General features: G+C 39.0%; 2 protein-coding genes across 3 annotated transcripts in view; one reads left to right on the forward strand and one right to left on the reverse strand.

The window, feature by feature from the left end:
• The window catches only part of LOC145499291 (uncharacterized), a 189,210-nt gene that overhangs the window by 91,790 nt on the left and 83,660 nt on the right, over positions 1-13,760 (reverse strand). The window contains exon 1 of one of the 2 annotated variants that reach the window (XM_081478790.1): positions 12,957-12,967. The exons of the other annotated variant lie outside the window; for it this stretch is intronic. The gene's annotated coding sequence lies outside the window, so the exon portion shown is untranslated. Of the gene's footprint in view, positions 1-12,956; positions 12,968-13,760 lie in introns of those variants that run through there. 2 annotated transcript variants of the gene reach the window in all.
• Positions 10,634-11,296, forward strand: LOC145501656 (uncharacterized). Its single transcript, XM_081481084.1, has one exon. The coding sequence runs from the start codon at positions 10,634-10,636 to the stop codon at positions 11,294-11,296; it is 663 nt and encodes a 220-aa protein (XP_081337210.1).

The following is a 13,760-nucleotide window of genomic DNA, read 5'->3' on the forward strand; positions in this document are numbered from 1 at the left end:
AGGTAGAGCTGCCAAATCGTAAGAGCCAATATTACTTTGTAGGTCTTTCATTTCTGAAGTCAGAAGAAGTTCAGTTTCAAGCAAGGCAGATGATTCAAAAAACTGTAAAGTTGTTGGTTTTCCCCCTGCTACCCTGGCCCACTGTAAAGAGAAATAATTTTCGACATCATCTTGGCACATGGTTTTTGGTATGATATGTATTTCTGGATGGTACATTTGCACATACTGGACAGCTCCTAGGAAAGCCCTGATACTTCTTTTTAGATCTTTGTAAGTTATACGTGGTATGAATTGTTTCCAGTGGTCTTTCAACCCACTTGCTGCTTGCCAACAGTTTTGCTCCATTTCTCCATACCAATTGTCAAACCAAATCATAATAGATAGTAATTGTTTGTAGCGTGTAGGATCAACTTCTGACTTTTTGTTGAAAATTTGAAATAATTTGTGGCATTGCTTTAAGTAAGTGTGGGTTCCAACTGTATCTTCAGCAGGTAATGGACCCTTTAGGATGTCTAATGCTACATCAAGAGAGCAAACAGTGACAGGTCTTTTGACACTCATGGTTGTTTGTAGCGTCAATTTTATGTGTTTCCAGTTCAACTTTGTCAGTTGACCTTGAACAACAGGTATCAAATGGTTCACTGCTACCTTTTTCCCCTGCATTTGAAGTTGACCATCAGGATTAACAACAAAGTTTCTCAGCTTTTTATTCATATGGGGGTAATCTGAAAGCCACCAAATTGGTTGTGGTCATTAAAAGGGATTGTATGTCACCCAGTTCTGTGCACCTGCTCTACTAAAAAAGGCATGAGAGTATGTCGAGCCATCAGATACACCATAGAGAACTTCTATTTTCTTTCCATCATCAAAATTAAGACCACCAGTTGCCTCGCGTACTTGCCAAACGAGAGTAGAAAGAATTTGATTTTGTGTAAGGGAAAAGAGGCAACTGGCCGAGAAACGTCCCCTTCTAAAGATGATGATGATAATAATAATAATAATAATAATAATAATAATAATAATAAAAGCTTTATTTAAAACTGAAAGACCGATCAGCGAAGTCTGGGAGGAAGACGCTGGTATAAACCGATGATCAGTATCTATAAATTACATGATAAAAAATGATAATCAATCAAACAATACTAAAAAAAAAATCTAAACACTACATTTATGATCAGTCTTGTCTAAATCACTAAAAAATTTTAAAAGTTTAGTTTTAAATATTTTCAGACTACTGCAGTTTCGATGGTCGTTTGGGGGGTCATTCCATTCCTTGGCAGCAGCGTACATGAATGTGGACTGGCCCGTAGCAGTTTTAGTTCTAGGGAGATGAAGTTCTCTGTTGTCTCTCAAGACCTTACCACGGAGGTCAGATCGTAATACAAAGATGAAAAAAAGAACTGACAAACATGTTTAGCTTTTTTAGATGATGGGGTTTGTTTAATGCTGGGCAATGCAGTTTCAGGACTGGAGTCATACTCCTGGTCAGATGCAATAGACAATGAGTCGGAATCTGTTGATTCAGAGGAGTTGTCACTGTGTTCATCATTATCATTTAGATCTACTGGTCTAGTATTGAGGTCAACACCAATGTTCAAGTCTTCAAATCCTACCAATTCTCCAGTCTGTTTACATAGCACAATCCCTTCCTTTATGGTCATTTGATCCCAGTGAATACCTCCAATCCCCTTACATCCCCTTCATGTCATTTCTTGAAACATGAGTGTTAGATTCTCCTGCGATATTGGGTTTGTTGTACTTGCTGCTTGTCGATATTGTTGAACTGTTTCTGAGTTTGGAATGGGAAGGATTCTTACTATTTCATAGCCTTTTTTGTGGCACTTGCTGGCTATCATGCAGTTCCACTTAATTACAAGAGGATTGTATCTCATCCCTTTTGGGTGTGGTTTTTGTTTGTTTTTAGTAAGATTTCCATGCTTTGCAAATTCCTCTTCCTGTTTCTTTAATGATGTCAATGTTTCAGTGAGGAACGCATAGAGGACAGAATTTTCAGCAAGTCACTGATTCTCAATAGCAATGTCCATTAACTTTGCAAGGTTAGAGGATTTGGGGTTGTAATTTTGGGGTGCTTTTATTTTTTTGTTTTGTTTTTCTTTTTGATATAAACTGTAATATTTTTTGTTTTTCTTTGACCTTGGGCAACCATTTTGTGTATTTTGGCTCTGGCTATGAGTTCAGCGCAGGAAAGGGTGCTGAGTTTAGTATGTGAATCATGGGCAGTTTTGGATTCAAATGTACTAGATGAAGGTGTTGTCTGCCAATGTAAGCAAGTCCATAGGACATCCTGACAATTGCTGCATCTTATTTTTGAATGCAAATTTAAGATATTTTCTAGGCACAACCTGTACTTGTAATGCATTTCACAACTTGCCCATTTACAACTGTTCCTGTGGTGTCAACAAAATGTGACTGGCTTTTGTTCTTTCTTTCTGCAGTTTCAATGAGGGCTGGGTCATAGATACCTGGGCAAACTGGTAAGTGTTCAATTATTTTCTGCATACCACCAAGAGCAGATTTGAATATGTTTGGGTGGAAGATGCTGTGTGGGACTTCACCATAGTCAACTCTGTTACCCAAGAATGGCAGTGTAAATGGACTGAAATCCTTTGCTGAAAGTCTTTTAAGTTCCAAAGGAAGAAAAAATGTCAATTCTTTCCACTTGGTTATTTCGACACCTTTTGCAATGTTTGGGGTAGAAAGAGTAACCTTCGTGGTGTTCTCTGTTGATTTCAGGTGTGTAAATGACACTGTCCATGGACATATATCCGACATAACTGTTTGGAAGATTGTATACAATGGCATAGGTGCCACTGCCCCACATTCATTGTATTCACCTGATGTTCCTTGTGAAGTATTTTGCAGAATCTCAGTTAACACTTCTGTGAAAATACCTGCTTTTAATTTTGAAGAGTCAGGCACTGTAACTTCTTTCTCATAATTTATACTGTTTGTCATCTGCTATATCAGCTTGCTTATCTTGTGTTGAAAAAGAATCAAATAGACATGGGATTGAGTCAATAATATCTTCAGATAAATCCTGCTTTTGACAATTATCTGAATGTGACTGGGTTGCGGAAGTTACACATCCTTGTTTTTGTTTAAACATGTTTTGAGCTTTTTTGCATTCATTCTCTATTTTAATGGATTTTGAAAAGAAGGGCTGACATGACATACATATATAGTCTACACTATATCCATTGCAAGGATCTTTAAATGTATACAAGTCATTGTGCAAATCTTTCTTATTATCATTTATTTCATCCAAAAAGTTGCAAGCCACCGAAAACTGGTCATTAAAAATAATTATGTTATGTTTCTAGCAGGGAACATCACTGGTTAGGCAAACATTATTGTTACATTGTGAGCATGTCACAATGCATGGTGTTGATTTCAGAATACCTCGCTGGGCATCACTGGGTGATCTTGAAAACTTTTCCCCTTCGCAGACTTGTGCCCTCTAGGTGGTAAACTGCCATAATGTTCATCACATACTCTAAGATTCTTGTCAATTTCAAAATCAGATGCTATGTCCTCAGGGGTACATTTCATTTCATACTGCCCGATTATGCTATCAAATTTACGAGAACCAGCCTCATTTTCACATCTCATTAAACAGCATTGTGTACCTCCAATCAACCGTCCATGCATGATCACTGTTCCAGTTATTTCATTCAGAGGTAAAAAATCGCGCAATGGCTTGCCACGACATGACAGCCAATACAGATCACTTGTTACCTTGAATTTGCTATTTACTTGAGATCTTAAATCTCTTACAGTTCCATATGGTGCAAAAGTAAATATGTGGGCTTTACCTGTTATATCAATTACTGAGATGGTTGTCACAAACCGTTTTGGCCTTATCACCATGCTTAGCATCAAAGCTCTCCCCCAGTGCTATTACCGACACAACATATGAGCCCACAAGAAAAGGATATGATAGGGCTGATATGGTCAAAATAATAGCAACAGCCAACAAGTAAACGGGAGCAGAATGAAGCTCACAGTCGAGTACTAAATTATGGGTTGTACGAAAGTTGAACAAAATACCATGAAAAACAAGAAGGCATGTTGTAATTAGACTGGAAAGAAAACACTTTGATTTTTTTATGCTAAAAATATTGCACCAGTGAGAATTTGACTTGTGGCTTTATGTGTAACAAAACTTTATAAAGTGGATCAAGCGAAGATAAAAATACTCGCAAAATAATAGCAGGGAATGGCAGTATCTCCAGCACCCAATTCAACAATTTATTATACTTAACCATTAGTCTTAAGCAAATCCTGTACAGTACATTCCAGTAAAACAGGAAAATAAGTGTAATGATAATAGATGTCAAGGCTAAAACAGAAATAAAGAGGTTTGACATGTAAACGTTTTGGAAAAGCCTTACTTTGAACTGTATTAAAGAAATAGACAATATGAAAGAGACTACCATTTTTGGCACATCCATTTTTTGACTGAGGAACAAATCATGTACAGGTAATGCCCAAGGGGAGTGAGCTGTTTTTTCCTCATAAGATTCTGAAGGGATATAGAGAGAACATGGCAGTTTTGAGAGGCTTGGGAAAGTTAGCGAAGTGACTGCTAACACAGCATGAGCATGCAAGGCAGCCATCACAAGAAGCACAATATAATGAACTTCTGGGCTTAAAAGCCAAGAAATGTCAAATTTTAAATCATACAGCAAAAAGCCTGTCACCAAATATATACACAATACCATACTTTTATTCATCATTATAATTTTCCTCCCACCTTATACTAAAACAATGCACACTTTTTTTTACTACACTACTTTTTTATTTAAGGTTTTTTTAACTTATTTTTTCTATTATTTTTTCCTTAATTATGAAATTATTGTTTTATTACACTAGATTAATTTTTAATGTTATTAACTAAATACAGTATGATCAACAAGACAGCATTAGCCAGCACAATTTTTGCACAGGCAGTCAACAGCCAACAAATACCTTAGGACACAAGGATAAAAGCTACCAATTAAATTTGAATGCAGCCAGTCAAAGATCAGTGCAAAATTTAGACCAATTAGCCAGCAAACTAGCAAAAATTTAAACACACATACAATAGCCACCAAAACATTTTATACCAAGGCAGCCAACAAGGCAGCCATCGAGGCAGCAATTATTTTCTGACAGGCAATAAACAAGCCACCCTTGTAAGCCCCTAAATGTAGGTAGTTAGAAAGCCAACAAAATTTGAACACAGGCAATCAAAATGCCAACAGAATTTAACCCAGTAAGTAGAAAAAGCCAACACTGCCAGGCAGTTAAACGCTAACGCCAACGCCAAATTTAGACCAACAAGCCAACAAAATTAAACACAGTCAGTCGAATTGGCACAGTTTAGAAACAAAGGCCATCAACTACCCCACAAAATTTTAAAATACAAGCACAGACCCTTTTCATAAATGGCTGCCAATTTAAAATTCTTTTGAATTATCTACTCAAAAACGAGGTTAGTCAGGCTAATTTTAATACTCACAAAAGAATTTATAATTGGCAGCCATTTATGACAAGGGTCTATTCAACCAGCTAACCCTAAACCCTAAAAAAATGAAAAAGAAGGTATAAGATATTTTTAAAAAAGTGAAAGAAGGGTATTTCACCAAGCCAACAAAGTTTAAAGTGGTACTACAATGAAAATAGCATCTTTCCTATCTAAGCCATTTTAAAACATAAACAAGCAGCCTGCATGAGAAGAAAAGTGCAGTTTACTATTTTCAAATATCTCTTTTCGTTCCAGAGATATTCAAGTTTTTAAAATATGCAAATTAGCCAAGTGATGACGTCATACACTCAACCAAATATTGATCAAATATTATGAAGAAAGATATCGGCCAATTTGTATCAGAAGTGTTTGATTCTTTGCAGTAAGATTCTAATAAATGTGTACACAATACGAGCTGAACAATTTTGTTACCATGGCAACATACTGGGTTCCAGACCTGCCCAATAATAAAGGCTTTTGTGGCCACCTTTGCTGTTCCATTTTGATATTTGCTAATGGTGCCTCATATGCATGATTCAGCAAGCATATAAATATGTTAGCTCGAGTTCGTGGCCTCATTTAATGTTCTTCGAGCTGAAAATTACTCACATATTGAAATCAAGTGGGCAGGGACTGGAAAAGAGTCAGTTGCCATGGGAACAGAATTTTTATAGTAGTAGGTGTGCTGCCGTAGAACTATTAGCCTACCAAGTTTCAATGGTCTGTGCTGCAAATTGACTGAGATAGCTCTATTCATAGACTTGATAAAAAAATGGGTTGAGTGTATGACGTCATCAGTCATCTCATTTGCATATTTCACGCATTTTTTAAACTTAAATATCTCCGGAACTAATGCAGATGTTTGCAAACGATAGACGGCGTTTTTTTTCTTTCATGGAATTCTATGTGATACACCTAAAAAACGATGGGTAAAAATTTGATCATAGTACCACTTTAACTCGCGGGAAATCAAAACGACACCCTCGCACTCAAAAGGATTGATGAGCAAAATGGCTCATCACATTGAGAAGAACTAAAAATGGCTACAAAGGTATATTAAAAAGGAACAAAACCTCCTATTATGAGGTCTTGTTAAAAACTTGAAGAAAAAACGGCGGGCGTTTTGGGTGGCCTTTGACCCGAAGTCAAGATGGCGGTCAACCCACTTGACCCGATTTGTTTTCGATAAAATTTGGAACAAAAACGCATACAAAACAATAAACAGTCCTACTCACAGACAATATCCACAACAAAGCTTGCACACTTGCGCCAAATTAGTGAATAATGCGGAATAATAGCTTGTATTACCCTCTTTTTTGTTTCAATTCAGTGGCGTCCCGACGCTAAACTGAGCAAGCCAAGCGAAGCCTTGACTTGTTGCAATGTGACGTCACACTGGCAGTGATGAGTCGGTCGCCGACAGATACTCGAAAACAATACAGTCACCAACCTCGTTTCCAGGGTCCTCTCTCTACCTCGAGAAAGTACCCTGGTTACGGCTGGTCACGTGCCTATGTATACAAATGAAATCCGCACAGAGGGAGGGTCCTCAACTTAATTCTGTCAACACTGTCTATGGAGGTGAAAGTTGCGCTGCCTTGCAGACGTTATTTTGAAAGTTAAGTAAGTTATTTGTCAGAGATCCTGCCTGACCTGTGCTTCGTTTCTATCTGAACTTCTATGAGTATGAGATGTTGATTGAGAGGGAAGTTTCCTTATTTTTCACTACTTTTATAAATAACCGTCAACAGCCTGTTTCGGATTAGTTTAATCAGTTTTTCACAGCACAAGAATTAAATAACCATCAAATTTTCGATGGGATGCATTCACTATTTAATGAGAAGCTAGTCTCTCGACCGAAAATTGGTCTTACCGCTAAGGGCTGGTTCACACTTTGACATAAGCATGGGCATAAACATAAGCATAAGAAAAATATGTGTGAACCGGGGTTACATAAGCATAAGCATAAGGTGGCTATTGCGCAGGCGCAGTTCACTTCTCAGGAATCAAAGATGGCGGATAACGAAGTCGAAATTGGATTTTTGCCACTGTTGAGCCGTAGAAATCGAAGAAGGTTGCTTATGCAAAGACAAACACAAAGAAAACCGAGAAAGGTCTGGATAAGAGACATTTTTACGAGTAGAAAGACAAGGCGATTATTATAACCTTGTGCAAGAATTGTTTTTGTCTTTAAAGTCTGCTGATTTTTGTCGTACAAACAAGGATAATTGCGGACAGATTCCGCCAACTTTTCGTTCACCTGCGTCGCCATGTTTTCAGCTGACAGATTCTGACAGAGCGGGCCTGGATTTTATTTTTGTGTATTCCGTTGACAAGAAAACTCTTTATGCTTACGCTTATGCTTATGTATGCCCGGTTCACACTCAAGTATTCACAACATAAGCATAAGCATAAGTATAAGAAAATGGAAAAAGTTCCATTCCTTATGCTTCTGCTTATGCTTATGCGTAGGTAACCCCGGTTCACACATATTTTTCTTATGCTTATGTCAAAGTGTGAGCCAGCCCTAAACAGTTTTGAAACGAAAGCCGTTGGATTTTGTAAACGCGCGGCCGATGTCGTCGTTGTCCAGTCACGCTTCATAAAATTTTTCAAGGCAAGAGGATCGAATGACCGTCAAACGTTCGATTGGATGAATTCAATCAAATTCAGAGTTAGTCTCTTGGCCAAACACTGGGCGTATCAAACTCTAAACGAACGCATCAATGCCGAGTTTTATAAACCTGCGAGCCAGCGAGCCATGCGAGCCAGCGAGCCATGCGAGCCAGCGAGCCATGCGAGCCAGCGAGCCATGCGAGCCAAGGGGCGAGCCATGCGAGCCATGCGAGTCATGCGAGCCACAGTACAAATGTTAAGAATTTTTATGTTACATCAAGAGAAAATGAGGTTACATTAATATTCGCATGAGAACAAGAACAAGAGCAACGGAACAAGATGAATAAGATCGCAATATTAAATTCTTGCAGCGACTACACAAACCGTCACTAAGGACGTTTTTTGAATTAGCCAATCAGAACAAGAACAAGAGCAACGGAACAAGATGAATAAGATCGCAATACATGTATTAAGAGGCCCTGCGCCTAAGAAACGACCGATGATTTCCGGCTAAAAAATAAAATCGGCCGATTTTTATCTCCCAAGCAGAGATTACCGAATACTATTTAAAAATGAATTTCTTTTGTTTCAGTTTCGCTTTAAACCAAAAATATCGAGCCACAAACTTTTTCCGTCTGATAGCAGCAAAATCAGGCCGAAAATAAGCCCCCGCAAAAAACTGTTCAGAAATTACTATCGCAACGCAAAATAATGAGAAAACTACACAGTGTTGAAGAAAAAGGCCTTTTAATGCAATATCATTCGATAAACATCAAAAAACTGCCGAAGCGATTAACAAATAAAGTTTCAAATATTGCATACTAAATTAGATGGAGTGTTGGAACTGATTTTAAAATAATTATTTCTCAAAAGTTCAACGCTTTTGAAAGCAATCACAGTGATGAATCAGACATTGGAGGGATATACATTACGTTTCTGGAAAAACATTTTTCAGCCAAAGTATATTGACTTTGTACAAAGCGTTCAAAGTTACCGTGTTTACCGTTATCCTGCTACTTCGGCGAAACACTTCTCTTTTGCCAATACGGCCGTGGATAGCGTGGTAAACGCCACTTTAAACCTTGCTAGGCATTCAAAGACCATTCTAAGTAGAAGAGCGAAGAATTAAAAGAGAAAGGAAGATGAAAAATACGCAGAAAAAGAAAATAACTCGAAATTACCATCTGCTAACAAAAGTTGAATCTGGAAAATGTCGTGGCGTGACAGCGGCCATTGACGTCATTTGTCACGTCAAGTCGCAAGAGCGTGGGAAAACGAGTCTGCAATGTCCTTCGGGTGGTCAGCGGCTAGGGATCCAGTCGTGACCCCATAACTCAGATCAAGCTGCGGCCAAAACGGTGTGGCGGTTGGGGAAGTATTTCTTTTTCAGTGACCATCATTTGTGAAAAATAACATAACATTGTTCCACTAAACGTTTTCTGGCCGGGAAAAATTGTTTTCCTATTTGTGCATTCGTTTGGATTCCGTCGCTATTTATACAAATGACGTCAATGGCCGCTGTCACGCCACGACATTTTCCAGATTCAACATTCGTTAGCAGATGGTAATTTCGAGTTTTTATTTTCTTTTTCTGCGTATTTTTCATCTTCCTTTCTCTTTTAATTCTACGTCCTTCTACTTAGGATGGTCTTTGAATGCCTAGCAAGGTTTAAAGTGGCGTTTACCACGCTATCCACGGCCGTATTGGCAAAAGAGAAGTGCTTCGCCGAAGTAGCAGGATAACGGTAAATATGGTAACTTTGAACGCTTTGTACAAAGTCAATATACCTTGGCCGAAAAATGTTTTTCCAGAAACGTAATGTATATCCCTCCAATGTCTGATTCATCACTGTGATTGCTTTCAAAAGCGTTGAACTTTTGAGAAATAATTATTTTAAAATCAGCTCCAACGCTCCATCTAATTTAGTATGCATTATTTGAAACTTTATTTTTTAATTGCTTCGGCAGTTTTTTGATGTTTATCGAATGATATTGCATTAAAAGGCCTTTTTCTTCAACACTGTGTAGTTTTCTCATTATTTTGCGTTGCGATAGTAATTTCTGAACAGTTTTTTTGCGGGGGCTTATTTTCGGCCTGATTTTGCTGCTATCAGATGGAAAAAGTTTGTGGCTCGATATTTTTGGTTTAAAGCGAAACTGAAACAAAAGAAATTCATTTTTAAATAGTATTCGGTAACCTCCGCTTGGGAGATAAAAATCGGCCGATTTTATTTTTTAGCCGGAAATCATCGGTCGTTTCTTAGGCGCAGGGCCTCTTAAATTCTTGCAGCGACTACACAAACCGTCACCAAGACGTTTTTTTAATCGGCCAATCAGAAGCCAAGCTGAAAAAATCAAATAGCTACAAATGCCTCACAATGCACGGAAAGCCGATAAGGGTACCACAACTGTCATAATGAACAGAACAGATAAATTCAACGAGGGTCAAGCCCAACTTGATGATATACATACCGACCCTTCAACAAACCTATGGTTGACACCACGGCCAAAAAAGTTCATCGATTGATTCGATCACTACTTCAAGAAGGCCACATAGACGAAATGACGGCCAAATGGCTCTCCCTTACACCCGATCCTCCGCGAATACCAGTGTTTTACACACTTACAAAGATTCACAAACCGACACCTGTCGGTAGACCTATTATATCAGGGTGTGACGGCCCTACAGAAAGGATCTCATCTTTTGCTGACCACCACCTTCAGCCGATAGCACAAAGACAATTCTCGTATCTTAAAGATACAGCAGACTTTCTTAACTTCATCGAGAAGACTAAACTGCCTGAGAACACCATTCTTGTCTCAATGGACGTCACCAGCCTCTACACAAACATACCACAGGAAGAGGGTATTACCACAGTATGCGAAGCATACGAAGAGTTTTATCACGAGAACCCTCCAATTCCAAGGTATTTAAGAGAAATGCTCACTCTGATTTTACAAGAAAACTCGTTCCAATTCAGTGGAAAAGATTACCTCCAAACTCATGGAACAGCCATGAGAACGAAAATGGCCGTAGCTTTTGCTAACATATTTATGGCCAAAATAGAAATAGAAATACTCAGACAAAGCAACACGAAACCCATCTTTTGGAAAAGATTCGTCGATGACGTCATCTATGTGGAACACAAGTAAAGACAAAATAAGAGATTTCCTTCTAACGGCAAACAGTTTTCACCAACGATCAAATTCACGGCTGAAATCTCAGAAACAGAAACTACGTTCTACGTTCTACACATAACAAAAATATGAAACAAAGAAAAAAATTCGTCCAACTCAGGGCAGCCATTACTATGACGCAAGACTTGGCACGATGTACAGATGTTTAGAGCATTTTTCATATTTGACGCACTAACAATAGTTCTGGCAACCGAAGCGAGATTAGGACTTTTTCTGGGAATATTTCAATTTTAGGCACTTTTGTAGATAAATTTAAAATTAATTTCCCAGGGAAAGAGAGAGTACCCTAGGAGCGAGGTTGTACCGTTTATACTCGTCCCCAGGGTCATCTCCGCTTTCAAGATGGCGAGCGGGCGGTTTATAGCGGTAGCTTAATTTAGTGATAGTCGGGCGCTAGATGTTTCTTGGTGAAATGATCGACGACCCCCCAGACCGATCGAAGAAAAAAAAATACTCGCAAAAATGGCTCGCATGGCTCGCACCGTGGCTCGCATGGCTCGCTGGCTCGCAGATTTAGCAGACCCATCAATGCCGCTGTTGTGATTTTGCCGATCGAAAAAAATATTCAGCGCGCAGACGTTGTTGATGTCGAGTTCTTCGTAAAATTTTTTCGCCGCAAGATAATGGAAGACCGTCAAACTGTCGATGAGAGTAATTCAATCAAATTCAAAGGTACCCTTGTAGGCGAACATACGACGTATTTAATTAACTCTAACGGAACGAGTAAATACCTTCGTTGTGATTTTGCCGAATGAAAAATAAAATTAAATTCACCGCGCGGTCCATTTATTGTGGTGGTCGTCATTTCCGAGTTCTTTGCCAAATTTTTTCACTGCCACAAGACCGTCCAACTTTCGACGGGGAAAATTCAGCTAAATGCAAAGCTAACCTTCTAGCCGAACACTGAACGCATTGAACTCCTATATCGAATGTGTCGATAGAGACCTTAAGATACGAGGACGGGAACGCTAGTGGGCGCGGGAAACTTTCGCGGGTCCCGTTGTGTCGCCAAAAACAAAATGCTTAAGATGTGTATTTACGCAAAGGACGGCGACGTCAATAATTCGAACTTCGCACAAGCTATTCACAGAAACAATGGCATCCTTTAGACTATAAAAGACATAGTAGAAATCTTATCCTATTAAGCTTAAACGATAGTTTACAGCGATGCTGAGTATCTTTTTCTTTATAAGCGAAGCAAACATCTGTCAATACTTTAATAGAGAAACCAGAATTTCCGTATGAAAAAATTAAACGAACAACCTGATCGACCCGCTTCAGATGGCTTTTTACCACCAGAACGTCTGAGAATTCTGTCGCCGAAGAATCCTGACTTTTGGTGAACATTTCAATTTCCATCTGTAATTGTAACAAGCATTATAAAAATAAAACAAACCTTGCATCAAGTTCCGAGTAGCATAAAAAAACAACAACTAAACATCAGTTTGAAAATGTGTATTTTATTTGCTCGATAGATGCTTCCATGGCATTCATTCTTACGACATGTTATCGACTGTACTTACACTGATGTATTCTCAATGCATGCAGTTTGTTTTTCGTTTTGATCTTGCACACTCGTGACAGCGACTGAATTAACAGTGACTGAAACACAAACGAACAGGCGAGGAATATTTTTATTCACATTTTTTTCGTATGTCAGCGTAGTATTCTACACTACAGTCACGAAAAATGTGAACCTTATAAACATTCTTATCATATAACTGAAAATAAGGTCGATTGGAACATTTGCTGGAGCAAAACAAGAGCAAAATACTCACGTTTTCGATATGACGGCTAGTAGGGCGAAATGGCGTCCTCGACAAGACGAGGACGGCAGAGAGATGAGTCGAGAGTTCTCGTGCGCATTCCCGGTTGAGTAAGTTTACTTCCGGCAGCCGTCCTAGCTCGTCCCGTCCTGGTATCTTAAGGTGCCTAATGCCTTCGCTGTGACGGGAGGGTTACAAATTCCACTCCCTACTGGGCTCAGTAGGCAAGCTCAATGCTGAGACAAACTTTAACTTTCCAGTCCCTCCCTTTAATCACATCTCTGGAATCTGCTAAAATCTAGCAGACACGTGACCAGCTGCAACCAGGGTACTTTCTCGAGGTAGAGAGAGGACCCTGGGAACGAGGTTGTAGGGTCACCCCCTCCCTCCACCTGGTTGTCGCGTAGGTCAAGAGATGACTTTTCGCTGCACTATTTGTTAACTGAAAATTTCTTGTACCAGAGGAAATATTTATTTCAATGTGTCGGAACTCCAGAGTAAAAACGTTTCGTTTTAATAGCAAAACTCCGATGACAGATGTTTCTGTTACTTAGTGCGGTCGCCATGTTGGTGCCCCTCTGAGGGGCACAATTTGGGTGAAACACTTCTCCGAGAACGAGACCGCCATCTTGGACTTCATGATTTTTACAAAA

This window comes from Orbicella franksi, chromosome 10 (genome assembly GCF_964199315.1).
Source record: "Orbicella franksi chromosome 10, jaOrbFran1.1, whole genome shotgun sequence".
NCBI classification, from domain to species: domain Eukaryota; kingdom Metazoa; phylum Cnidaria; class Anthozoa; order Scleractinia; family Merulinidae; genus Orbicella; species Orbicella franksi.

Excerpts from the sequence above, each read along its gene's own strand:
- LOC145501656 (XM_081481084.1), top strand. The coding sequence starts at position 10,634 with ATGGTTGACACCACGGCCAAAAAAGTTCATCGATTGATTCGATCACTA.